This window comes from Lotus japonicus, chromosome 3, assembly GCF_012489685.1.
Source record: "Lotus japonicus ecotype B-129 chromosome 3, LjGifu_v1.2".
In the NCBI taxonomy this organism is placed as follows: domain Eukaryota; kingdom Viridiplantae; phylum Streptophyta; class Magnoliopsida; order Fabales; family Fabaceae; genus Lotus; species Lotus japonicus.
Window position 1 is genome coordinate 2,771,576 of NC_080043.1, and position 27,964 is coordinate 2,799,539.

At 44.1% G+C, this 27,964-nt stretch overlaps 4 protein-coding genes across 5 annotated transcripts; all 4 read left to right on the plus strand.

Annotated features, from left to right (window-relative positions):
• Window positions 1–5,717: 5,717 nt before the first annotated feature.
• Window positions 5,718–6,449, plus strand: LOC130742519 (uncharacterized). The gene has a single exon (XM_057594616.1). The coding sequence runs from the start codon at window positions 5,718–5,720 to the stop codon at window positions 6,447–6,449; it is 732 nt and encodes a 243-aa protein (XP_057450599.1).
• A 1,972-nt stretch (window positions 6,450–8,421) lies between these two features.
• Window positions 8,422–10,773, plus strand: LOC130742528 (uncharacterized). The gene has a single exon (XM_057594625.1). It carries the CDS (start codon window positions 8,422–8,424, stop codon window positions 10,771–10,773), a length of 2,352 nt encoding a protein of 783 aa, XP_057450608.1.
• A 5,102-nt stretch (window positions 10,774–15,875) lies between these two features.
• Window positions 15,876–22,540, plus strand: LOC130745740 (beta-galactosidase 1-like). The gene is made up of 19 exons (XM_057598108.1): window positions 15,876–16,304; window positions 16,514–16,609; window positions 16,712–16,824; window positions 16,923–16,989; window positions 17,109–17,201; window positions 17,315–17,458; window positions 17,819–17,907; window positions 18,013–18,118; window positions 18,211–18,298; window positions 18,652–18,770; window positions 18,865–19,029; window positions 19,322–19,500; window positions 19,595–19,704; window positions 19,975–20,084; window positions 20,249–20,359; window positions 20,440–20,550; window positions 20,823–21,028; window positions 21,116–21,452; window positions 21,990–22,540. The coding sequence occupies exons 1-19, from the start codon at window positions 16,116–16,118 to the stop codon at window positions 22,098–22,100; spliced, it is 2,544 nt and encodes an 847-aa protein (XP_057454091.1). The 5' UTR covers window positions 15,876–16,115; the 3' UTR covers window positions 22,101–22,540.
• Window positions 22,541–24,892: 2,352 nt separating this feature from the next.
• LOC130749337 (uncharacterized) lies at window positions 24,893–27,959 on the plus strand. 2 transcript variants are annotated; one of them, XM_057602675.1, is made up of 6 exons: window positions 24,896–25,479; window positions 26,568–26,620; window positions 27,008–27,095; window positions 27,189–27,287; window positions 27,481–27,605; window positions 27,749–27,959. In XM_057602675.1, exons 1-6 carry the CDS (start codon window positions 24,973–24,975, stop codon window positions 27,783–27,785), a joined length of 909 nt encoding a protein of 302 aa, XP_057458658.1. In that variant the 5' UTR covers window positions 24,896–24,972; the 3' UTR covers window positions 27,786–27,959. The 2 variants fall into 2 exon arrangements, with proteins under 2 accessions (XP_057458656.1, XP_057458658.1); XM_057602673.1 differs by having other exon boundaries at window positions 24,893–25,479; window positions 27,481–27,959.
• Window positions 27,960–27,964: the final 5 nt, after the last annotated feature.

Consider the following 27,964-nt stretch of genomic DNA (forward strand, 5'->3'; position numbering starts at 1 on the left):
TGGAATTGTTTTTTGAAATGGGGAAATATTTAAATACCTTTATAAGTCTTTTGGTTTAGAAGAAATTAAAAAATATTTCTCCATTACATAACTTATGAAATAATTTAATTAATTTGTGTGAATTTATATTGTTTTAGTCACAATACAAAACATTAAATAATAGTTATTTAATTAAGCACAGTTGAATACTTTATCTCTTAAGTAAGATCGATGTTCGATTTTTATCCAACAATGATTCATAGACCACTAAATATAGCAGACACCTTCGGACACTTTTTTCTTTCTATTTTTTTCTTCTAACTATATCACATTTATCATTTAACTTTTCTCTCTTCTTATTTCTCGCTAGTGGTCTACACTCTTTAGGTATACACCAATCTTTATTAGTTCTTATCTATGGTAAATGGGAAAAAAAAAATCAGTCAACCCAATTAACATTCCGTCACTAACATTAAACATTAAGATGAAGTATTAGTCTCAACACTTACCGATATTGACTGAACGAAAAAGAATATAAGAGTTATTTAAATAATGTTTAATGAATACTCACTTTTTATCGTAGACATTCATGTAGAATAAAAATGATAGAAAAATAATAGAAAATAGACAAGTAATTGTTATAATAAGTTTTAGATCATCATTCAATCACATCCCTCCATTTTATTAGCTTACAATTAATTTTGAATTTAAGAATATCTAAAAATAGAAAATGGAAGGTTGTGATTGAATGATGGTGTAAAACTTTTTACACCGTCGTGCATAGAAATTAATCTCTTGTTATAATATATAGTTTAAAGCGATAAAAATAGAATATAAAAATAAATATGTGATGTATGAAATGAAAGGTGTTGTTACCTTAATAGTGTTTTTTTTTTTTTGGGTATTAATCCCTTGCTAGTTGCTAGCAAGAAGAAGGTAAGTTTCAGAAAAAAAGAAGGAGGAGGTAAGAAGGTAGAGTGGCCCGGCCCAATGTATCCTATTCCATGGTAGCCCAAAGAAACCCAATTAACCTCTCAGTCTCTCACGCTGGTTTGCTTAAAAAAAAATTATGTATTTTGGCTTCTCGAGTCAAGCACATTATAAGAGTTACATGTTAAATATATTTTTTGGTGGAATTTGATGGTGGTTCATATCTATATTTTGGATTGGAAAGATGCATTTTTGGCTGGAATTTGTTGCAATCTGGATGTATCACTCTCCAATTTTCATGAGTTTTTGCTCTTGGTTATTGTTGTTACTGGTTTGTGCTAAAGGGAGTGAAAATAGAGAAAATTATGGCCCGTTTGGTGCGACGTATAGTATAAGGCCTGATAGTATAAGACCTGATAGTATTAGGCCTGATAGTATAAGCCCTGATAACTTTCTTATACTATCCAGCGTTTGGCCATACTCTGTATAATTTACAATATCATTTAAATTAATGCAATTTTATGTTTAGTGAAATATTGAATAATGATATAATAAAAATCAAATATGGAGGTGATTATAACGGTGGTGGCGGTGGTGATGGAAGTGGTGGTAGGTTGGTGGTGGTGGTGGTGGTGGCAATGGTGGTAGATTGGTGTTGGTGGCGGTGGTGGTGACAGTGGAGATAAGTTGGTGGTGGTGGTGGCAGCGATGGTGGTTGTGGTGGTGGCGATGATAGGGTGGTGATGGTGGTGGTAAGACGGTGGCGGCTGCGGTAGGTGGCGGCTACGGTGGAGGGTGGACGCAATGGTGGTGGTGGTGGTGATAGGGTGGTGGTTGTGGTGTCGGTGGTGGCGACGATTATGGTGGTGGTGGTGTCGGTGGTGACGGTAGGGCGGTGGTGGCGGCGGTGGCAGCGATGGTGGTTGTGGTGTTGGCGACGATAGTGTGGTGGTGGTGATAAGGCGGTGGCGGTGGCGGCTGCAGTAGCGCGGCGACGACAGTGGAGGGTGGAGGCAATGGTGGTGGTGGTGGCGATAGGGTGGCGGTTGTGGTGTCGGTGGTGGCGACATTATGGTGGTGGTGGCGATAGGGTGGTGGTTGTGGTGTCGGTGGTGGTGGCGGCAACACCGGTGGTGGCGGCGGCGGTGGTGGCAGCGATGGTGGTTGTGGTGTTGGCGACGATAGGGTGGCGGTGGCGGCTGCAGTAGCGTGGCGGCAACAGTGGAGGGTGGAGGCAATAGTGATAGTGGTGGCGATAGGGTGGTGGTTGTGGTGTCGGTGGCGGCAATAGAGTGGTGGCGGCGATTATGGTGGTGGTGGTGGTTGTGGTGTCGGTGGTGGCGGTAGGGCGGCGGTGGTGGTGGTGACGGTTGGGCGGCGGTGGTGATCGGGTGGTGGCGGCAACACCCGGTGGTGGTGCCAATGGTGGTGTAAGTTGGCAGCAATGGAGGTGGTAGTGATGGTGACTTATACGTCACAACCTTATCATGTCTTATCCATCACTCACATGATGGATTAAATAATACGTCATTTTAACGTATAAGGGGACTTTGATGGATAAGCTTATACAATACAATGTCATCACCAAACAATGGATAAACTCATAATGTATTGTATAAGCTTATACTATCATGCCTAATACGGCGTGCCAAACGAGCCCTTAGTGAAACTGTGCAATACATCATGGATTATGATTCTGGAGCGTAGTGCGGTCATAACATGACTTTGAAAATTCGTTTAAAATCAATGCACTTAACAAACACAGCTTATGTAATGTTGGGTCATTGTTACATTCTATTCAATCATGGTTACATACATTATTGTAATGCTGGGTCATGTTTTATGTTTTGTACAATTATGTTTATTAGCATTTAGCAGTAGCTGCAGGCTGTGGTCTTGTCCCTGTTAAATTTCTAAGAAAAAAACAAAAATCTCAGCTAATATATCCAATGATTTTTTATTACAAGCTGGCCATGTAGGAAAAATCCTCATCAATTTGTGGACCACGTGCGCATCATGTGTTATACAATAATCACAACACCGAAAATGAACATGGTACGGAGAGGTTTATTTAAATTAGAGTTAAATATGTTTTAATACTTGTAAAATAAGGATGAATTGGATTAATAGTTTCTTAAAAAAATTTATATTAGCTTTTTAGTCCTAAGATTAATGAAACATGTAAAGTTAATCATTGTTGTATCAATTTACCATTATTTTACATGATTAAAAATATATTTAACCATTTAATTTATTACACTTTTAAATGGATGGAGTTTATTTGATTAACCATTTGTGTCCAAAAATGATACTTGGACACCTAAATAGTAATAAACACATGTGTTGGGTGTAAAAAATGTTTGGATATACATATGAAAACTCATTTGTTAGTTTCGTATCGTAACAATAATCATTTTCCTTAAAATATTGTGCATGGAGACACTTTAAGATTGGATTATTTCACTCCATACTTATCTATATTAAAAAAAAACTCTACTAGTCAATTTTACTATATATACACTCCATTGAAAAAAAACTATAATTATTAAATATTTTTAATTAAGATTTTAATAGAACATAGTTAATTAAAGCTAAATAGTTTAATGCTTGTAGTTGACATTGTTTATGTTTCGCATCTTATTGCCTTCATGATGAAGGCAGCACGTGTTCTACTCTAGGTTACTTAATGAAAGTTTTTATTAATCAGAATCCAATATTGAATTGGTGTTTTAATTAATCAACATCTAGTTTATGATTCTGCCTCAGAAGTTTCCAGCACCAATTGATGTATTTTCACACGTAATTGCAAAGAATGGAATGTAAGATTTAATCATCAGTATCATGATCACGAGTGATGACATGACATCCATGACTGATTTTCTATTCTTAATTACTTTTCCTCCTGCAGGCTGCAGTGCAGGGTTGTTGACAAGCATTGAAATGAACACAAGTGAGGTAGGTGTTGACAACCATACATGGTTGAGACTCATAAAGAATCTATTATCGGTAGGTAAACCATTTTTTTTCAAGATAAAGATTTCTTCTTGTTATTAGTGAAAGTGAAAGATTTATTTTAGTGATGTAACCACATACTACATACATACATGATACAAGTGTAAAACACTTTACAATTATCGGTCTCCCACAATTAAATCCACCAAGTATGTAAAAAAGCACAGCATAGATATATGGCCGTCGACGTCGAGCCGACCACAACATTAGTATTTGCTGGAGAATATTTATTTCTGTCGCTACCAAAATCTCGTTTCCCTCCAACTTGCTTCTCATCACTGTCACCCTTTATTATCCAATTACGCCTTTACCATTTTTTACAAATTAAATTACTAATCATTAATAATTGAATTACCAACTTGGATTAGAGCTCAAGTTTCGAGTTTAATTTTCATCTCTCTATAAATCGAGGGAGAGTTTGAATCCTATACAGTTACACGAAAATCACAATTAATGAGCAAACCACGTTCAAGGAAATCCTCCAGTGCTCCTACAAACGAGCAAACCTTGACTGACCTCCTAATATGTCATTGACACTCTATCTGATGATAATCTGTAAGTAGGTGCTTTCTTACTGTTCTGGGAACCCTGACCGGGAACGGACAGGACACCCAGGACGGGGCTGGGCCCCACGAAACGTCCCGGCTAGGGAACACCTTGAGGGAGTTTAAAGGCCCTCTACTCCTGGGCCCCACCACCAAGGGTGAGGACAAGGAGCCCGGGGCCCACTATGTAGAGGTGGACCTAGGCCAACTACCCTATGGGGTAGGTTGGCTGGTGCAGATCCGTAGGGGCCCCCAGGCCGTTGGATCACTGTTCTGCAGCAGGAGATCCAACGGTGATCCATGCCCCCAAGTACGAGCCATGCATGACGTTGCATGGCTCCAACCCTAATTCTACCTCTCCTATATAAAGGGAACACTCCTTCAAGCTAAAGGTAAGGTATTCTCTCCATTCTCACAATTCTCACAACTTCACTCACTGACTTTAGCATCGGAGTGTCTTGCAGGAGCCCCTCCCGGGACCTTGCCAACTTGGAGTGCTCCAGCGCGTCCAGATCCCCCCTCTCCTACCCATTGTCAACGGGTTGTTTGGTCTCTCTCAGATCAATTGGCGCCGTCTGTGGGGATCTGGTAAAACTCTCCCCAGCACCGCGTGCCGTCACCTCAAGTCATCAACTAGCAAGCTATGGTAGAGACACGTCAGACTTCACGCCGTCCTGTTCCAACTCCTGAAGGCCATGTGGAGACTGTCAACGAAACTACGGATCGCAGAACCCCTCCTCCTCCTCCACAGCACCCTCCTCCCCCGACTCCTCAACCACAACCCCCCCGCTCACCGGAACCTGCAGCCATTACCCCGCATGCGGCCCATGAGGCGCTCTGCCGCATGGAGGCTCGCATCCGGGCAATGGAAGAGGACAATGGGGCGGGGCGAGAGCAGACCCATAGTATGAGAATCTGAGACGCTCAAGAGGAGATTCACATGCTCCGAGCACGCCTGTGACAACTTGAAGAGCAGGAAACTCAATCACGCCCCCTGCCCGCGTTTTCCCAGGGAGAGGAGACGAACGGGGGCCCGATCCCACCCCCTACTACCAGGAAGCGCGTCGCCGGGCACCCGCGGCCGAGCGGGTGGCCAGCCATACTCCCCGGAGACGCTACTCTCCCCGCCGGAGCCCATCCAGGCGCCGGAGCCCATCTCCGACTCGGGATAGGACGCACAACCGCCCCAGGTCCAACAACGCGCTTGTCACCTATCCAGCGCCGATCGGAGGTCCTCTATCCCCGGAGATCATGGCGTTTCCTTTCCCTCAGGGGTGGGCACGGCCCAAAGTGAAGCTCTACGAGGGAGATTCCGACCCGCAGGAGCACGTGAACTTCTTCGTGGGAGCGATGCAGTATGCTGGGGCTAGCGACCCTTTATACTGCCGATGCTTCCCCATGAGCCTTGGAAAAGGACCCATGAACTGGTTCCAGAACTTACCGAGCAACTCACTACACGACTGGAACGGGGTCGCATCCTGCTTTTTAGCCCAGTACTCCTCGGTACGCAGCATACCGAAGACCGCGCAAACTTTGGCTTTGGTTAAGCAGAAAGAGAAGGAGTCCCTGAAAGCATTTCTCAATCGGTTCAACAAGGAGGCCGGGGATATCACCGGCCTCCTCCCCGACACCAGGTTGGTCCTGGCCACCGCAGCTCTTGCACCAGGACCGTTCCTGACCTCGCTGGACGGCAAGCCAGCCAACACTCTAGAGGAATTTCTAGCTCGAGCAGAGAAGTTCATAAACATGGAGGATGCCGCGACCCTGAGAGCCGCGAGTCAAACACTCGCGATCAAAGGACCGCCGAAGATGAAGGAGCATAAGGACCAGCCTTCGACCCGGGAGTCCCGACGGAAGGGTCAAGACGAACGGAAGTCGAAGCGGAAGAAGTATGATAGTTATACCCCGCTGAACTCCTCCCTCTCGCGTATCCTGAGGGAGAGAGCCTCCACCGACCTCAGAGACCGTCCCCCCCGCTCTTGACGAGAGGGGACAAGCTGGATTCCAAGAGATTCTGTGAGTTCCACGATAGCCCGGGCCACAACACCGACGAGTGCCTGAACCTCAAGGACAAGGTGGAGGAGCTAATCAGAGCAGGAAGACTGTCCAAGTATGTAGCTGTGTCGACGGGGGCCCTCCAACGCCCACGCTCGCCTCCCCCAAGGCGGACACCGACCCCCCCAAGACACCGAGTGCAGACTCCTCCCAAACGCCGATCGGCAGAACGTCGAGACAGGACCCCCCCACGTCGCCAGAGTCCCGAGCGTCGCGGACGAAGCCGAGAACGGAGAAGAAGCCCCGACCGAGATGAAGTCAGGCGACAACATGGAAGCAATCTGGTCAGCGTCGGTTCAATAGCTGGAGGATGGGCCGCCGGCGGACCCACCAACAACAGCCGGAAAAGGAGTACCCGCGTCATCATGTCCGCGGCTGGTCGGCCCCGACCAGGGTCCCTCCACCCCCCGAGGCAAAAGGTGGCCATTACCTTCACGGAGGACGATTACGGCGAGGACACCGGCGAGGAAGATGACCCCATCGTCATTGAAGCCCTGATCGGCAACGGTAAGATCCGAAGGACTCTCATCGATACAGGTAGTTCCGCTGACATTATGTTTTACGATGCTTACAAGAGCTTAGGGCTATCGGTGAAGGACCTGCTCCCCTACGACCATGATTTGGTCGGGTTCACAGGGGACATGGTCCTACCCTTAGGATATTTTGATACTTGCCTTTCCTTGGGAGATCACAAAATTTGCAGGACTATAAAAGCTCGCTTTCTGGTGGTGGAGTGTCCAACGGCGTACAACGCCATCCTTGGCAGGCCAAGCCTCAACACTTTCAGGGCGATCATATCCACCCACCACCTAATGCTTAAGTACCCCTGGGCAGGAAGGGCAGTACCAGTACGCGGCAACCTAGAAATGGCGAGGAGCTGCTACAACTCCAGCTGCAGACTGGCCAGGGAGGAAAGGAAGAAGAAGAAGTCCAAAGTGCACGACCAGCAGAACAACTTTCACGTTCAACACACCAGTTTCATGACCGACCTCGACCCCCGCGTGGACCAGTCTAGAGACGATCAACGCCTCAAACCCGACGGGGAGTCCCACCCCATCCAGGTCGGTCCCCTTCCAGAGAACACCACCAACATAGCTCGGGGCCTTCCCCGAGACCTCTCCAAACGGATGGAAAAGTTACTACTTTCCAATGGGAAGCTATTTGCCTGGTCATCGGCAGATATGCCGGGCATCGACCCCGCATTCTGCAGCCACAGACTTTCCGTCGACCGGAAGTTCAAACCAGTCGCTCAGAAGAAAAGGCAAATGAGCGCCGAGAAGCAACAGGTTATCCAGCAACAGACCACAGAGTTGCTTCAGGCCGGGATCATTCGGGAGGTCAAGTACACAACCTGGCTCTCCAATGTGGTCTTGGTCAAGAAGGCAAACGGGAAGTGGCGCATGTGCGTCGACTACACTGACCTCAACAAGGCTTGCCCCAAGGACCCGTTTCCCCTACCGAGCATTGATGCGTTGGTAGACAACTCCTCGGGTTACGAATACCTCTCTCTTATGGATGCCTATTCAGGCTACAACCAGATTCTCATGCATAGGGACGATGAGGAGAAAACTGCCTTCATCACCGACCGGGGCACCTACTGTTACACTATGCTGCCCTTCGGCCTCAAGAACGCAGTGGCAACCTACCAAAGGATGATGACCCGAGTCTTCGGGGACCTGATGGGAAAATCGGTCGAAGTCTACATCGATGATATCATAGTCAAGACCCCGAAAGGAGGAGACCACGCAGCTGACCTCGCAGTCGTTTTCGAGCAGTTAAAGAAGCACAACATGCGCCTCAACCCTGACAAGTGTACCTTTGCGTTCGAAGCGGGAAGTTTCTGGGATATATGCTCACCAGCCGCGGCATTGAGTTGAACCCTGACAAATGTCAGGCGATCATGAATATGAAGAGCCCGCGGACGGTCAAAGAAGTCCAACAGCTGGCTGGTCGCATGGCTGCGATCGGCCGATTTTTGCCAAAGGTTGCTCTCCGGGCCCTACCTCTTTACACCCTCCTGAAAAAGGGAGCAACTTTTGAGTGGTCGGCGGAGGCCGACGCAGCATTCACTCAGCTGAAAGAGATCCTCTCTTCCCCACCTATTCTGGCTAGCCCTAAACCAGGAGAGACACTATACCTATACCTGGCCGTGCGGGAAAAAGCAGTGAGCTCTGTCCTAATCAGAGAAGAGGAAGGAGTCCAACTACCGGTCTATTTTGTTAGCCGTTCACTGAAGGGTGCGGAGCTCAGGTATAAGATGCTGGAGAAAGTGGCACTGACCCTACTGACCACGGCGCGGCGACTAAGGAGGTACTTTCAAGCTCATCGCATCGTGGTGCGAACCGATCAGCCGGTCCGACAAGTCCTTCATAAACCCGACCTAGCCGGTCGGATGGTTAGCTGGTCCATCGAGCTATCCGAGCATGACATCCGCTACGAGCCCAGAAGAGCCATTAAAGCACAAGTCCTAGCAGACTTCTTGGTCGAACTCACCGATGAGGAAGAGCCCCCTGCCGAGACTACCTGGGTGGTCAACGTAGATGGCTCGAGCAACAAGGAAGGCGGCGGGGCTGGGATCGTATTGCAAAGTAGCACCGGGATGGTGGTCGAACAATCCCTCCGCTTTAACTTCCCAACCACAAACAACCAGGCCGAGTATGAGGCCTGCATCGCGGGACTAGTCACAGCTCGAGACCTGGGAGCTAAGGAGATACTTGTCTGCTGCGACTCACTTCTGGTCGTCTCACAGGCAAAGGGGGAGGCTCAAGCTAAGGATCCCATCCTGGAGCAGTATTTGGCCCACTTGAAGCGACTGGCTTCAACCTTCACCAAGGTAGAGTTCCGCTACGTCCCCAGAGCCCAAAATGATCGCGCAGACACCTTGGCCAAACTAGCCAGCACTGGAAAACCAGGCCTGAACGGGACAGTCATCCAAGGGACCCTGGCCCTCCCCTATGTTGCGGACCCTGATCGTCCAACGGGGCAGGTTATGATGTCGATCGGTTCCGAGGAAGACTGGAGGACCCCGATCATCAAATATCTCAGATCTGGGTGGCTGCCCGAGGGAAAGACTGAAGCCAAGAAGCTGGTTAGGTGTGCCTCCTGGTACACCATGGTTAATGATGACCTCTTCAAGCGGGGGTTCTCCACCCCCCTCCTCAAATGCTTGCCCAAGGACAGAGCAGCCTATGTCTTAGCAGAGATCCACGAGGGCAGCTGCGGCCACCATCCGGGTGGACGCTCCCTTGCCCGAAAGGTACTCCGAGCCGGCTATTACTGGCCAACCCTAGAGAAAGACGCTGCGGAGCATGTTAAGCAGTGTGACCCCTGCCAGAGGCACGCTGATCTGCACAACGCTCATCCTGCCCGTCTTTCCTCTCTAGTTAGTCCTTGGCCTTTCCACCAGTGGGGCATGGATTTATTGGGCCCGTTCGACACGGCACCCGGCCAACTCAAGTACTTGGTGGTAGCAGTGGATTACTACACCAAGTGGATCGAGGCCGAGCCACTAGCAACGATCACCACAGCTCGAGTGCAACGCTTCTTCTACAAGAACGTCATCAGTAGGTTCGGAGTCCCCGGAGTCCTGGTCACAGACAATGGAACCCAGTTTACCTCTAAGGGGTTTAGGGACCTCTTGGACGGGCTGCACATCAAGCAACGATTCACCTCCGTCGAGCACCCCCAGACAAACGGGCAGGCAGAGTCGGCCAACAGGGTCATTCTCCGAGGCCTCCGGAAGAGATTGGGGAGCGCCAAGGGCGACTGGGCCGAACAGCTCGATCACGTCCTGTGGGCATACCGTACCACTCCGCACTCGACTACGGGGGAAAGCCCTTACCGCCTCAACTTTGGCACAGAAGCGGTGATTCCTGCTAAAATAGGGGAACCGAGCGCTCGAACAGCGGGTTTCGACCCCAGCCAGAACGATCAGCTCATAGAGGAAGACCTCGACCTACTGGCTGAAAGGAGAGCGGTGGCCAACTGCAGAGAGCTGATCGCAAAGCAGCAGGCAGCCATTCGCTACAACAAGAAAACAGTTCTCCGCTCCTTTACCGCAGGAGACTTGGTCCTCCGGAAGGCCAGCGTCGGAGCACGATCAACCGAACGGGGAAAGCTAGCGGCCAACTGGGAAGGCCCCTACAGGGTGGTCGAAGCAACCGGCACGGGAGCATACAAACTGGAAACTCTAGCAGGAAAGGAAATCCCTCGTACATGGAACGCAACCAACCTGAGAAGATACTATAGTTAAGCCGCGACCGACCAGGCACCCGCTATCTGCCTAAGCGTGGTCTTTTAATTTAGTCTTTTGTAATTAAGGGTACACACCCATCTCGTCCAAGTTCGTAGACGACTAGAGCTACGAGCTCCAAGCGCAGAAATGAAGTAGTTTTTTATGTTGAATTATTCGAACTGGCAATATATTCGACCGCATTGACAAACTATTAAAGACCCATAGGGCAGTAAAGACCCACCGGGCACGAAATTAACAAAGACCCATAGGGCACTAAGACCCACCGGGCACGAAATTAACAAAGACCCTTAGGGCACCAAGACCCACCGGGCACGAAATTATTAAAGACCCTTCGGGCACCAAGACCCATAGGGCACTAAGACCCGTCGGGCACAAAAACGTTAAAGACCTTTCAGGCACGAAATAACTCTAAGACGAGTAAAGAAAGAAGAATACATCGCAAAAAGAAAATATAATAATAAGTCCTTACAAACACCGGGTGAAAGGCAGGAAAAACGAGTCTTTACAAAGACGGAACAATAATTAGAAACAACAAGTTTATACAAACACAGGACGATCATTAAACACATCAAATTACAATAAAAAAGACAGGAACTTCAAGGAGCTGGCTCGGCTGGGAAGGTCGGAGTAAACTGTTTCTGGTCGTCCAGGGTCCCGATCTTTCCCCCCAATACAACCTTCCGGTAGTGAAGAGGGCCCACATCCAGTCCCGGATGGACCACCTCAAGCTGAGCCAAAGCATTGTCAAAGGAAGCCTTGTGAATCTCCTTCAGATTCGACCTCAGCTTCTTTCTCTCAGCCCCCAGATCGGCAACTTTCTTCTTGAGCTCAGCATTGCTTGCTTTCAAGGCCTCCATCTCCTTAACTTCCCTCTCTCGAGCAGCCTTCTCGTCTTTCAGTGCCTGCTCAGCTTTCTCTGCCCGGGAGCGCAGCCAATCATTATCCTTCTCGCTCAGCTCCAGTTTCTCCGTAAACTTCTTGGCCGTGGCCGTCACCTCATGAACCTCCCCTTGCAACTTCGCCTTAGCAGCGGTCAGCCCCTCAACCGCCTTCTTGGCATCAACCAACTCTTTCTCCGCCTCAGCAAATTTATGCTCAGCTGCACTCGCCTGTTCCTTGACTTCTTCCACATCGAGCACCGGCCCCTGCTGCACATGACGAATGACGGAGGCAGTCTGAAGCACTGCTTTCAGAGCATAGTTCAAGAGATTGTAGGGTTCCTTTGTGCTTAGGAACGACTGGTCGAGCTCATTGTACACCAAATCATCGATTCAGTTGTTGTGCTCGTCCGTGTCCACTGCATCTCGACCCCACACAGAAATTGGCTCCGTGGGACCCACTTGAGTAATCGGAGTCGCTCGTTCAGGGGTACCGACCTCCCCACCCGAAGAGCGGCGTTTTCTCTTGACCGGGCGCTCCGAGCCGGCCTTATCCCCCTCAAAGGAACCCTTTTGCTGACGTTCGGGGTTCACCGGACCCGACCCGGTAACCAGGTTTACTTCATCGTTGACCGGCTCGTTCTGCCCGGCCCCAGCGGGGTTGGCCCCGACCAGGGGTTTCCCCTGGTTGTCAAGCCCGTCCCCTTCGCCTCGAGAAACTTCCTGTTCCTCCTCATTGTCAGTCTCGACCTCGTCAACTGGAACTTGTAGAGCAGCGACCAAGGCAGCATTGATCTCCATCTTAGCCCCTGCAAAGGAATTACAAGAAGAAAATTAGTAGGACGAAAGGGCACACAACACTTTGGACATAGTAATAAAAACACCCTACCTCTCTCGCGCAGCAAGCAAGCGTTCCTACGAACGCTATAAGTACAAAGATCGTAACAGCGCAACGGCCGAATGCAGAATTCTTTGGGTGGGTTACCCCTCACTTCCTTCCGTATGGCGGCCACCAAGAGGTTTTTGAAGGCCAAGTCTGCCTCCGACAAGGCCCCAGCCTCGTAACCAAAAGCGCTGATCTTTACGTCGTAGTGCTTGGCGTTCCAGGTCAGCGGGAACCGGGCGCGACTGCCGCCGTTCGGGGCTCTCTCGAACCACCAGTCAGGGGGCGGAGTAGTAGGCGCCACCCGGAAGAATTGATCTTTAAAGTCCCGGTAAGACTCTGCGAACGGGTGAAAGATATGGAGATCTTTACCCGACCTCAGGGTCACGATCCTGTGCCCGCCATATCCTTGAGTGTGGGCCACCTCGAATAAATGGAAAAAGAGCGGAATGGACGGCTTCTATCCAAATAAGACGCAAGCAACCTCGTACGCTCGCACGAAACCCCAAGCGTCGGGATGGAGCTGCGACGGCGCGACCCCCATATGGCGAAGAACGTCACATTGAAAGTCCGTGAGTGGCATCCTCACCTTCACCTTCTTCATGGTGTAGATGTGCATGTACACCCCAAACAGCGGGGTGTGGGGTAGCCGCTCCTTCTTGCCCGGCGAATACACCATGTGACCGGGGCCGATCTGAGTCTGCGACATAAAACGCTGACTCCAGAAATAGTCTTCCTTCTCGTTCGCGTACTCCGACGGGAGATCGAGAATGGTGCGACACCACTTGTCATACACGGCCTCGTCCCCCTTCAGATGAGGGTATTTCTCCCGATCGGTCTTCTTATTCTTGGGGGCCCCGGACCGGGGCCTAGAAGTTAAGGCCCCGCCCGAAGCCTCGTCTACGGTCTTGCCTTTCTTCTTCTGGGTAGGCTTCCCCATAACGACACCTGCACAAGGGAAAACGCCGTATCAACACCTAGGTCGTTGGAATCGGCTCAAAGAAGGACCCACCCGGAATCCATCTTTGCCCTAGGCAGGACAACGCGACCGTACGGCGGCGCAGACCCTCAGAGAGAATCTCCTCCGCCGCAAGAGGAGGCCACCAGGGGAGGGGAAGCTCCCAACTCCCCCAAGAGCAAGCCACCCTTTCTACTAGAAGAAAGAAAAAATTAAAGCCTTAAGAAGGAAAGTCAAGGGAAGCGAGGACTTACAAGAAGAAACTGGAAAAGCTTCCAAACGACCACCGTGCGAAAGAAGACACCACTGTGAAACACCGGTACCTGACGAAAAGAAAGGGGGAAGGCTTGGGGAAATTCAGAAATGCGAAAGTGCAAATGAATCCCCTCCTCCCTCTTTTATAGAAAATGAGGAGGGAGACGTGACGTTTCGACAGCCCTAGTTTCCCTAATCATGACGCTTGGGGAAACCAAAGGGCTTCGTCCAATCAGGCCCTACCACGTCAGAAAAGAGGCAGTGACGGCGAAGCGACACACGCCTCCAGAGGCACGTGGGAGAGGAGTCGCGAAGCGACGCGACCCACCCGGAAACGACACGTACCACCTCAAGAGTCAGGTACATTAAATGCAGTGGGCCCAAAGCCTCACACCGTTTCCTTCTCCCGCGTCTTTTTGACTTCTCAAATTCAAACCCGGCGACAACCCACTCGGTATGAGACCCGAGCGTCCTAGACCCACCCGGTATGAGACCAGGGCGTCCTAGACCACTCGGTAGGAGACCCGAGCGTCCTAGAACACTCGGCTCCGGTCGGTCGACTCCGTATACACAGCCTCGGGATGGCGCGCGTTGACCACCGACCTCTACATTTAATGCCCCGTTTTATTTCCCAAGGGAAACTCCTAGGAAAAGGCTAATGGGCGTTACCACCCAAGAACGTTTCGATTATAAATGGTAACCACCCCCTTTGCAGGATCCACATTTTCCTCAGGCCAGAATGACCTCCATGGAGGCTTACCTGAAGGCACTCAGGGCCGAGGCTCTAGACGACAACCTATACTACTTCTACCAAACGCAAGCCACCACCCCCAGTAGGATCAGATCCCTAGTTGGCAGAATTCTGGCAGAGGACCCTGACCCCCAACTGAAGGCGGGGCTGCTAACCTTCTTGGAGCTGACGGAGGAGATGTGGGAATTACACCGGCGCTGCTCGGAGGTTAGCATGCTGATTTGGGGCCTTGAGGTTTCTGCCACGGAACACCAGGGCGAAGGGAAGGGAACAATGGACGAAATCAAAGCCGAGTTGAACCCCCTCCTGACCGTGAGATAGAGTCTCGACAGAGACCTACGAACCGTTTGCCTCCGATACAATGCCACACGAGTAACACCCCCTTTCTAGGTGTACTGAATGTAACGGCCAAACGGCCCCCCACCATTAATGAATAAAGCTTTAAATTTCTGACCCCTATGTAACGACCCCGAGAACGTCTATGACACCACGAACACAGGACACGAATAGCCCTCGCTCCGCTGGAACAGCCGACCAGGGCTAGGGGGCTACTGTTCTGGGAACCCTGACCGGGAACGGACAAGACACCCAGGACGGGGCTGGGCCCCACGAAACGTCCCGGCTAGGGAACACCTTGAGGGAGTTTAAAGGCCCTCTACTCCTAGGCCCCACCACCAATGGTGAGGACAAGGAGCCCGGGGCCCACTATGTAGAGGTGGACCTAGGTCAACTACCCTATGGGGTAGGTTGGCTGGTGCAGATCTGTAGGGGCCCCCAGGCCGTTGGATCACTGTTCTGCAGCAGGAGATCCAACGGTGATCCATGCCCCCAAGTACGAGCCATGCATGACGTTGCATGGCTCCAACCCTAATTCTACCTCTCCTATATAAAGGGAACACTCCTTCAAGCTAAAGGTAAGGTATTCTCTCCATTCTCACAATTCTCACAACTTCACTCACTGACTTTAGCATCGGAGTGTCTTGCAGGAGCCCCTCCCGGGACCTTGCCAACTTGGAGTGCTCCAGCGCGTCCAGATCCCCCCTCTCCTACCCCTTGTCAACGGGTTGTTTGGTCTCTCTCAGATCACTTACCATTCTACCATTTTTATTACCTCAAATTAGAGTGATTTAACTCAAACACCCTGCCTTGATTCAGACAACTCATTAATATTAATAATGGAATGAAAGGACATAAAAAACAGCAAAAACCAAATTCATTGGATTGGATTCTTTGAGAAAGCAATAACAAGGGTGAGGGCCCCACCCTGTTCACTCCCTCACTCATAACTAAGCTCAGTCTATAAAATATAGCTGGAAACCACATCCATTTTCCCACTTAACAATCTTCAAATAAAAGTTTTTTTTTTTTAATTTCCCAAAAAAAAGTAAAACTAGTACTACATTGTTGCTTCTCAGAAACTCCCAGCTGTTTATTTTTGTCTAGGCTTCTTCAATCATCAAAGAAAGCAAAAACAAGAGTGAGAGTGAGAGAAAGTAGAGAACCAAAGCCATTTCCTTGTTACTTCCCACTTTGTAAAGAGAATATAACCCTCATTCTTCTTCACAACATTGCTTTTGCTTTACCAAGCTGAGGGAGAAGGTTTAGCATCAAATCATGTTCATGAGCTTCTTCAAGCAGCTCATGGCAATGCAGAATGTACTTCTGCTGCTACTCCTTCTGGCATGTTCTTTGATAGGTTCTGCTACAGCCTCTGTGTCCTATGACTCCAAAGCTATCACCATTAATGGCCAGAGAAGAATACTCATTTCTGGATCCATTCACTATCCAAGAAGCACCCCTGAGGTATTTTTACTCTGGAATGTGCTTCAGGGTCTTGATATTTTCTTGTTTTTATCAAATGGGTACCTTAAAGTTCCTTCGTTTATCTGTTTTTAGGTGACTTGTATTTTTCTGTTTTTATCAAATGGGTACCTTGAAGTTCCTTCCTTTTTCTGTTTTTGTGTGACTTGCACTCCTAACTTGTAGGTTTCTGTGGTTGTTTGTTTCTTCAGATGTGGCCAGATCTTATCCAGAAGGCCAAGGAAGGAGGTTTGGATGTGATTCAGACCTATGTTTTCTGGAATGGGCATGAACCTTCACCTGGCCAAGTAACTAAAACAAAATAATATGCCATCTAGTTTTGCTTGTTTTCACTGTTTGAGTTATTGGTACGAAATAATCAAATGTTCTTGTTTTCTTGATTTATGCAGTATTATTTTGAAGGGAACTATGATCTGGTGAAGTTCATAAAGTTGGTGCAGCAAGCAGGCCTCTATGTTAATCTAAGGATTGGTCCTTATGTCTGTGCTGAGTGGAACTTTGGGTAGTGAAAGTGTTCATATCCTCTTGATATTTGCAATTTTTTTTTTGTTAATGTCAAAAGTAGAAATATCTTAACAGCTTTGCCTGATTTGTTTTCAGGGGCTTCCCTGTTTGGCTTAAGTACATTCCAGGTATTAGCTTCAGAACAGACAATGGCCCATTTAAGGTAAGATTTGAGTTATTCTTATACCTCAAGAATGGTTAAAAAGTATCAATTTTTCCTTTTTCATTGATGTGACGTGAGAGCCTCTAATTACTTCTGATTTTTACATTGCCATGATGAAGTTTCAAATGCAAAAATTTACCGAGAAGATTGTCGATATGATGAAAGCAGAGAGGTTATATGAGTCTCAGGGAGGTCCAATAATTCTTTCCCAGGTAGACTAATATGCTGCTAGCTTTCTACTCAATTCCAGGGACTTGCTTTATAATTATATTATCTTGTGGAGTTTATGCATTGACTAGAATGGAGATGTATTCTACTTGTACAGATTGAAAATGAATATGGACCTGAGGAGTATGAAATTGGTGCTGCTGGTAAAACCTATACTAAGTGGGCAGCAGATATGGCTCTAGGACTTGGTACTGGGGTTCCATGGATCATGTGCAAGCAAGATGATGCTCCTGATCCTATTGTAAGTTCAGCTGAAGTGTGTGTTTTTAAGGAAACATTTTACCTTGTGTAGAACACGTTATAGCTCTTTTTTTTTTCTTTTTTTGTGAAAGAGGCTTTTATGAGACAAGAGCTTGATGATATGATAGAATTTGAAATTCTTTATTTTGTGTTAAAAACTTACCCTGGAAAAATACCTTGTATTTTTTAAATTCTTTCTTTTGATTCCTAGACAATGCCCTTCACACTAAATTATTTAAAATCCTCTCAAATACATTTCCCCAATAAAATCATCTACCCAAACAGTCCTTAATTATTTTGTTCTTGACACTGTTTATACCTCCAAGGATTTCAGCTACTAATTTCTCAAAACATTTTACAGATTAACACCTGCAATGGCTTCTATTGTGATTATTTCTCTCCAAACAAGGATTACAAACCAAAGATGTGGACAGAAGCTTGGACTGGCTGGTATTGATGCTTTCTTTCATTCCTTTATTTATTTATTGTTAAACATGCAAACAAGAGATAACACCTGACTACTAACTGCCTCTATTCCTCTTTTATGCTTTGAAGGTATACTGAGTTTGGAGGTCCCGTTCCTTATCGACCTGCTGAAGACTTGGCATTTTCAGTTGCAAGGTTTATACAGAAAGGGGGATCATTTGTCAATTATTACATGGTAATTTCATTATTTATTGATTTCAATGTGTAATTGTGTAGGCTCACCTTTCCTAAATATTCAACTGTGTCCCTTTATTTTGTTCATTTCAGTACCATGGGGGAACAAATTTTGGTCGAACTGCCGGTGGTCCCTTCATCGCTACAAGCTATGATTATGATGCACCTCTTGATGAATATGGTAAGATGCCATTACTTGATATGGCCAACAAGTACTGATACTATGATGTATTTTTTCCCCACTTTTTATGTAGAACCTGCTGGGAATAATTCTCAAAATATGATTGTGCTGCCTCTATGTTCCTTAGTTCCGTGAGGCATGCTATATTGGAACATCGCTGTTGTTCCTATAAGTTAACAAAATAAAATCTAAAGCAATTTGCATCTGGTTTTTTATGTTGAGTCCTGTGAATGATGGATCCTTTGCCTTAGATCTGCTGCATTCATTTATATGAAGAACTTCACATATTTGATGTACATTTATACACCTGACTAAAAGTAGAGCACTTATTTTTGTTTTTTCCTTCTGTATAGGATTGCTCAGGCAACCAAAGTGGGGTCATCTGAAGGATTTACACAGAGCAATAAAACTTTCTGAACCTGCATTAGTATCAGGAGATCCGACTGTAACACGGATTGGAAACTATCAAGAGGTATAATGTGACACAATTATGTGAAAAGTTATCTAACCTTTATAAAATGCTTTATAACCAAACTGAGTTTCTATCTTTTATCATTAATGTTCAGGCTCATGTCTTCAAATCAAACTCGGGAGCCTGTGCTGCGTTTCTAGCAAACTATAACCCAAAATCTTATGCAACAGTGGCATTTGGGAATATGCATTACAACTTGCCTCCTTGGTCTATAAGCATTCTTCCCGACTGCAAGAACACCGTTTATAACACTGCAAGGGTAAAAAAATTGAGCGAATTTTAATTTCGAACGACTTGCTGGGTTGGTTATCAAGAGCTTAAATATGTGGTTGAGTGGATTTAATAACTTTTATGCATGCAGTTTTAGCTCTATCTGCAAGATTGACTTTTTTTCTTTCATGAAAATAGACATACAACAAGAAAAGAATGATAACTATTGTAGTGTTTTCTTATTGCTAAATCTTCTTTTGCAATGAAGAGAAAGGTTTTTTTCTTGTGAATTTTCGTGAGCCGAATTTCAGTGAGATTAAAATTCCTAAATCTTTGTACAGGTTGGTTCCCAGAGAGCCCAGATGAAGATGACCAATGTTCCTATTCATGGTGGACTCTCTTGGCAAGGGTTCACTGAAGAAACAGCCTCGACTGATGACAGTTCCTTCACTGTGACTGGCCTATTAGAGCAGTTAAATACAACAAGAGATTTATCCGACTACTTGTGGTACTCCACGGAGTGAGTGACATAAAACATTGCACTTCACTTCCCTTTTTCCCAATTTTATTCTGTTTTTTCATGTCTTATAGTTGTGTTGCTCCTTTTTTGCTAGTGTCGTGATTGACCCCAATGAAGAATTTTTGAGGAATGGAAAGAATCCTGTTCTTACAGTGTTATCTGCTGGGCATGCTATGCATGTTTTTATCAATGGCCAGCTATCAGGTGAGGAGCATAATGCTGGTTTACATAATTTCAGAAACACTTGACTCACCTACTTTAGAACAATCTCAGTGCTGGCTTTATTCCAAATCTTCAACTTGTATATAAGTACTTTTTCATTGTAAGATCCAAGAGGAAGAAGGGTCATCCCTAAAACTAGTTGATGTATGCTTTTGAGGATTCAATACATTAGAATGTTGCATGGAATCAATATATTATCTAAGCTCTGGTTGATACATCATACATTGAGCCTATTATACTCCTTTTGATCAGGAACTCTATACGGAAGCTTAGAATTTCCCAAACTGACATTTAGCGAGAGTGTGATGCTCAGACCTGGTGTTAACAAAATCTCTCTTTTAAGCGTTGCAGTTGGACTCCCGGTTTGTTCTCTCTCTCTCTCTCACCCACAAGCGTGCGCACCACACACACTACATTGAAAATAGATTGTAGATGCACACCTGCATTTTCACACATGGCTAATTTTTCAGAATCACAAACTCTATTCCAGTATGATCATGACTATATTACTCACTTGATTTTTCAGAATGTTGGCCCTCATTTTGAGACATGGAATGCTGGTGTTCTTGGTCCAATTACATTAAACGGTCTCAATGAGGGGAGAAGGGACTTGACTTGGCAGAAATGGTCTTACAAGGTTTTTCCTTGAACATTCCCCATATCTTCTCTTTGTTAATGCTTCATTTTTCTCTAAATTCAAATTCACATTTTATTTAGGTTGGTCTTAAAGGTGAAACCCTGAGTCTTCATTCTCTCGGTGGAAGTTCGTCAGTGGAGTGGGTTCAGGGGTCTTTAATTGTTCAGAGGCAGCAATTGACTTGGTTCAAAGTGAGTATATCACAAAGCCTCTATAATCTTCTAAAATTAGAGAAACCTATGCAGACTTTGCTAATTTTTCTGGACTGTTCAAGATAGTACTCTTTCATTACTATTGTTCATTTGCTATAAATAAGTTTTAGTGCTTTGTCTTTGTGTACCTCATTAGATCACTTCATATTGATATTAGTATCAGATTGTTCAGTCTCTATATTCTCTTTCTTTCTCCAATGTATACCCTATAACTTAAACACACTTCAATGTCTGTTTTAATATCATTTCAGACTACTTTCGATGCCCCGGATGGAGTTGCACCATTGGCTTTAGACATGGGTAGCATGGGCAAGGGTCAAGTGTGGTTAAATGGACAGAGTCTTGGCCGCTACTGGCCTGCTTATAAAGCATCTGGTACCTGTAATAACTGTGACTATGCTGGAACGTACAATGAGAATAAATGCAGAAGTAACTGCGGCGAGGCTTCCCAAAGATGGTGAGTGAGAAATATATAGCTTAACCTGAAGTTGTCTAATGCTGATGATAAACCTTTGACAAACTAACTACTGGTTGGTAATTTCAGGTATCATGTTCCTCATTCATGGCTGAAGCCAACTGGGAATTTATTGGTTGTGTTTGAAGAATTGGGTGGAGATCCCAATGGGATCGTTTTGGTTAGACGCGATATAGATAGTGTGTATGCTGATATTTATGAATGGCAGCCAAATGTTATTAGTTATCAGGTGCAAGCTTCTGGCAAATCTAGCAAACCAGTGAGACCAAAAGCACATTTATCATGTGGCCCTGGACAAAAAATCTCATCAATCAAATTTGCTAGTTTTGGTACTCCGGTTGGGTCTTGTGGAAACTTCCAAGAAGGAAGCTGCCATGCTCACAAGTCTTATGATGCCTTAAAAAGGGTATTGCCTTCTGCACTCTCTCTCTCTCTCTCTCTCTCTCTCTCTCTCTCTCTCTAATTGGATGGTTACCCTTGAGTGTCACGAACCAACTATCCCAAAAGCTTTAGGGTGAAGACACGTGAATAGGTTTGTATTATATTTCTAACACACCTCACACAAGAGCCAATTGGGCTTGAAGTATGGACAATATATAGACTTACCTACTTTGTGCTGAAATTAATCTTTTCTATGTGAATATTAGAAGTAACAAGGATCGAACTCTTGACCACTTGGTCACTTAGGCTCTTTGATACCATGTCATGAACCAACTATCCCAAAAGCTCAAAGCTATTGAGTGTAGACACTTGAATAGTTTTGTTATATTTCTAAGAGGGAGCTATAGCTAAATACAGTTGTTAGTAAAACATGATCTGTTTTAGTTCTAAAGCCCTTTACTAAACAAAATGTTAGGTTCAATTCTGCTAGTCAAATTATCCATTTTATGCTTGTGGTCACTTTTACTTGGTTCATTCTTGACTAGTGACTTTATTGTTGCAGAATTGTGTTGGACAGAACTTTTGCAAAGTAACAGTGTCGCCTGATAATTTCGGAGGAGATCCATGTCCAAATGTCATGAAGAAACTCTCAGTGGAGGCCATTTGTTCCTGATCATTTCAACCTCAGGAAATAAATGGAACAAAGTTCCCAAAATTGAATTTTTTTTCTGCAATTCAATACAACATAGCTTTTGGGTCAATCAAAGTCTACACTTCTGGGTCACCGCACATGCATTAATATGGCTTTACCAAAGGTGAAGTTGCAGAAAACACAACACACCATCTGGTTGAAAGCCGTCAGATTGCTGAGATGATTGTGGATATGTGTACATAGTTGTGTTCTGATTGTTATACTGAGGTGAAAGGTGAAGATTTTCTTGATGCACAGTGAGATGATTCTACTGAGTCCATGTGCAATTTTTTTTTTAATGTGGAAGCTTCTCGCTTCTTGTAATATTATTTTTCCCTTGTAAGCTGCATTGATAGTGATTTAGTAGCTTTCTTGTAAGAAACTTCCCTAGATAATCAGATCTAATATATTAATTTCCGTCATGTTTGTTTCTTTAGAATAAACCATCTAGTATCTGATCACTCTTCGGATGCTGGTTATTTTGGATTTGGGATTTAGTCACACTTAAGCCCCTTCATCCTTCCCTAGGTGGGGTGTATTGTAGGTGGATTGAACTCAAGAGATCTTTTGCATAATCAGTATGGATTGCATATACTAGGTAAGCATGGCTCGAACACGATTGATTGTACCACGTGCCCAATAAGTGGATGTATCCATGGAGCTCTGAGACTAGAGCTACATTGGCGCAATCTAAAACACAAGCAGCATCCTGATAGCCCAAGTTTCACGCATGTTGCAACCCAAGCTCCATGGCAAAATCTTAGCAAGGTTTGCACTACATTGCCAAAATTGAGAGAAACATCGGACACCCAAATGCCATGACTATCACGAATCACCGCTCCACAACGCATGCTCACAAGTTAACTTGGAGAGGGATTCATATCCGTCGCTAGTAGTAATAATGAGCCTTCATTTCTATTTTTCTTCTCTCAATTTGCCACATTCCAGCGTCTATGTTTCCCTTACAAAGATGGTCAGGACGAGTATCACGACTTTGAGCGGACACGGTTGCAGCTGTAGGATACAAAAGTCGGCGACGACGGTGATCACACAACCCATAAAAGCTAAAAAGGAGGTGCTGCGTTGTAAAGAAGCAATTGGATGTGAGTTGTACTTGCATTCATTTTCCTTTGATTCCGGTAGGAAGAACTTATTTAGCTTATCTTATAATATAAGTGATATGCAGTTGTTTGAAATTGCTTATGTAAATAGCTTATGACCTACTTACTTATTTTCTTAAGTTGTTCAGATTATCTTACATACATGTTTTCACCTTAGTTATTTCAATAAGTTTCTCAAATTAACTTATCAATAAACATTTATATGATAAATGCTTAATTAAATTGTTTACCCAAACTCACACTTAGACCCCGTTTGAAAGAATTTATTTATTTGAACTTATTTTATAATATAAGCCCTTACGCAAGTGCTTGAGAGTATACGAAACAACTTATAGCTTATTTATAAGCATGGACCCAAAAAATTCTTTCTTGAGATAATTGTGATGGGCTAGAGTGAGTTTGATATGTGGTAAAAAAAACGTTAAGATAAATAAGCTAAACGCTTGTTTGGAACCACATCTGAAAGGCTATAAATGTAGATTCTGTTGTGGCTTTCTGCTTTCACGTAAATGTCAATTGTAGTATGTGCATAACTCGTTGCCAAGTGTGTTTGAATGTACATCTCATACACATTTCAAAACATGTTAGTACAAAAGTAACGATCATAGCTTATGATTCAACGTGTTTTTCAATCTCTAGATGTTATTTTTAGAAGCATGTTTGGATTCATGTTTCCTACATAAGCTATTAAAAGTAGCTTCTTTGAGAATCTGCATGTCTTTCATCGTGAAAATCTACGGTGTATGTAAACACACACTTTAATAAAGTGAAGAGAACCATAAAAAGTGTTCAACATGTTGTCATATAAAACAAATAATATGATAAAAAAATGAAAGAAAATATATTGTACAAGTGAGTAAAACTAAACGCTTGTTTGGAACCACATCTAAAAGGTTGTAAATGTAGATCATTTTGTAGCTTCCAAGTAAACGCACATTCGAGTATGTGCACCACTCGTTGCCAAGTGTATTTGGATGTACACCTTATATGCACTTCAAAGCATGTTATTTCAAAAGTTACGATTATTATCGCTTATGTTTCAATGTGTTTTTCAGTTTCTAAATGTTGTTTTTAGAAGTATGTTTAGATGCGCGTTTAGATCCAACTCTTATATAAGTTATTCGAAGTAGCTTCTGCAAGAATCTCATTGCCATTCATCGTGAAAATCTACGGTGTACGTAAACACGCACTTTAATTTTTAGAAGCATGTTAGTACAAAAGTAACGATCATAGCTTATGATTCAACGTGTTTTTCAATCTCTAGATGTTATTTTTAGAAGCATGTTTGGATTCACGTTTCCTACATAAGCTATTAAAAGTAGCTTCTTTGAGAATCTGAATGACATTCATCGTGAAAATCTACCGTGTACGCAAACACACACTTTAATAAAGTGAAGAGAACCTTAAAAAGCAACTAACTAGGAATAGAATATCTTTTGAGTAATGATATATACACACCTCATTTTTAAAACACTTCATTTCCACCTCTTTTTGTTTCTATCTCTCTCCTCTTATCATCTATCACATCTCATACTTTCTCTTTCTTACTTTTTTCTTTCTTCCTATCTCTCTCCTCATTCCACCTCTTACACCTCAAAAAGAGGTGTGTATGTATAATTATTCAATATCTTTTACCTCTTTAATGCAATTTGAGTTGTTGTCACTTTGCTTCTTCTTCTTCTTCTTCTTCTTCTCTTTCTCTCTCAACATGACGCGCTTCCATTTCTTCTTCCATGGAACTTCCACCACCACCACCACCACCACCACCTTCTTCTCATTCTAACTTCTTCACTCCTCAAATGCACGACCCCATTTTCTTCCTCCTCTTTGCATCCCTCTCTCTCACCTTTTTCCTCTCCTTCTCTCTCTACAAACGCTTCTCAAAACACCCAACTGAAGAAAACAAACAAAACCGCCACAAAGATGGTTTAACCCGACCCGAAAATTCCGACCCGGTCCGATCGGTTCTGATGGGTGGTGCTCTGCCCTCTGATTCCGATGACCCGGATTCGAGTCCGCGAGGGAAGAAGAAGAAGAGGAAGGCGAAGAAGAAGAGAGTGAATTCCGGAGCTGAAGAGAAGAATGAGAGTGCGGATCCGGGTTCGGATTCGGGTGTTCGGTTTGAAACCGCTTGCTTGTACCCGTTTACGTCTTCTAGTAGCGCTATGCAGAGGAAGATCAAACAGCAGTACGATGAGCTTGTCAAAAGCAATGATTCGAAGAAATTGACACTGGCACAGGTGTTTCTCAGTTTTCATCCCTCTATTTTGTTTGAATTTTTGTTTGGTTGGTGTATGATGTTTTTTTGTTGTTGAAGTTTCATGATTCTGAGTTTGTCTACTACCATTTCCTTGCCATGTTGAATTATGTGATACATGATGTTTTCTGTGCAAGTTCAAATAAGGAAATGAGCAATTATGTTTCTTAGCTTTGTACTTTCTCTTTGTATATGAATGCAGTGCAAGTTTTTAGTGATTTAGTGATCAAGATAATGTTACTGAGATAACATGGAGAAAGGGAAATGAAGATAAAAAATATTTGACATTGATCACAAGCTTCCATTAGGCTTATTGCTTTTTGAGATTGTTAGTTTGTTGAAGTTAGGACATCTGTTGTGTAGCATTCATCAAAACAATAAGACCTGCTTGTTTACTGAGTTTGCAAATTAGATTGGATGTGTTTTTTTACAGAAAGGGAGGAGATGGAGATTTGTTCTTTTTGAATGATATTTATGTGCCTATGACATCAGTATGGAAATATTTGAGTCAGTTACATCAGGATGGAAATAAGACCTGCTGAACAATATAATGTCTTGTAGTCTATAAAAAAATTTGAGATGAATCACCAAGTATGGAAACAGGGGTTTCCATTTGACACCAGGGAGTGGTATTTATGTGCATATGGTTGGCAACATTGTCTGTTGCTTTCAACACACAACAACAACATCAAAATCTTTGTTCCACTAGATGGAGTTAACTACATGGATCAAGCAGCACCTAATGTCTTAAATATAAATCATGACTTAGTTACAAACCACTTAAATGTAAATCTATCTCTACATACCTTGCCAAATTACCTCCTACATTTGCTACGAGCACAGAGCTCTCTCAACTCCTATGTTGACAGCAAAAGTGTTCTTTATATATAGTTTTCATTATTTATTTCACATTCACAGGTTGTTATTATCTTAAGAATCATGGTATGAGGTCCTTTCCTTTTCATGGCAATTGCAAGTTGCAACTTATTAATATTTTATAATATTCTCTTTCAAAATGATAATTAAACGCCAGGTCCTTAGAAGTTAATTCTCTTATCCTTTATAATGCAGGTTGTACAGTTTGCTAATAGTTTGGTTGATGCTAGGGATGAGCTACAACACAAGTATGTTCAAAACTTATGCTAAAGCTGTTACTTTTGATAGTGGTGCCTTTTTATTGTTTTCCCCTCTGCCTTTGTAATCTAGGAAACTTTTTTAACATGACATTGAAGATTTGTTCTACTTTGATATACACATAAATGGCTAGCCGGATTTTTGCTATCTATTTGTTGATATTGGAGATTTCTGGGGTTTTACTTGCCCTGGTTATTTGGATGAAATATCTGATTTACATGACACCAAATTCCTGTGACATTTATATTTAAACAATTCAATTTACTTGGCCTTCATGTGTGAATTTAGATTCTGTGATTTTTATGTCACTTGTTAAGTTGCGAAAATTTTATGTTGTTTATTGTTCTGATTGCTTTTACATCCTCTTATTGCAACAGGGCTGATGCGATCCAACGTAAGTTTATAATAACAAAGGCTTTACTATGCAAGGCAAACAGATCTTCTTTTGACCGCCTTCATCAACAGGTTGGTTAGATAGTAATCTGTCACAAGGAGGGAACCTTTTGTCATCACCCTTGCTGACACCTCGAATGAATATCTAATTATTTTATATTTCAGATATACAAGCTGGAATTAGAGCAAAAACGATTAGAGGAAGATGCTTTTGTTTATAACTCGCTTCAACAACAACTCAAACTCTCACCGGCATACCAGAAGGTAGACTCTTAATTTGAGGTCGCTTCATAGTATGGTGGTCCCTTCAATTTGTTGCAAAAACTTGTAAAGGTTATTTAAATTATACACCATACACTACTTGCCCAAAGGAGTGTAGGATTGTTCATGACGAATCCCTTTTATTAACTGACATTTTGCTATATGATATACTAATTATGTTAACCTCTCCTGTAAGATGCTTGAACTTGGGGCTTGCATGGAGAAGGAAAAATCGTGTGGACATGGAGATAACAGAGACGATGAATTTGCTGAAATCTCCTTTGAAGAATTATTAGCACAAGAGAAGAAGGATTCATTTTGGTTAGTTTTATGTTGTTCTTTCGCTCCGTTTTTTCTTAAGTTTGTAACTTCATGGAGCCTCTTTTCACTTTTGTTTTCTCATCTTGGAGAGGAAAGGTTGTCTTACAACTCGCCAATAACCACTTTTTTCTGTATTTGCACAGGCAAAAAAATGGGAAATCAAGACTATGCTCAAGTTAATAACATACTAGTTTTGCTAACTGTAAACTGAGTTAGTTTAGTGTATGTACATCCAATATCTATAGTAGTGTACTGTCACAGGAATGTTCTTTTTGGTTTTTGCCTGTGCCATCTTTGGTTGTTTTTTTGAATATAGATGATACAAAAACTTCGAGTTTTTTGAAGCCAGTAAAATAGAA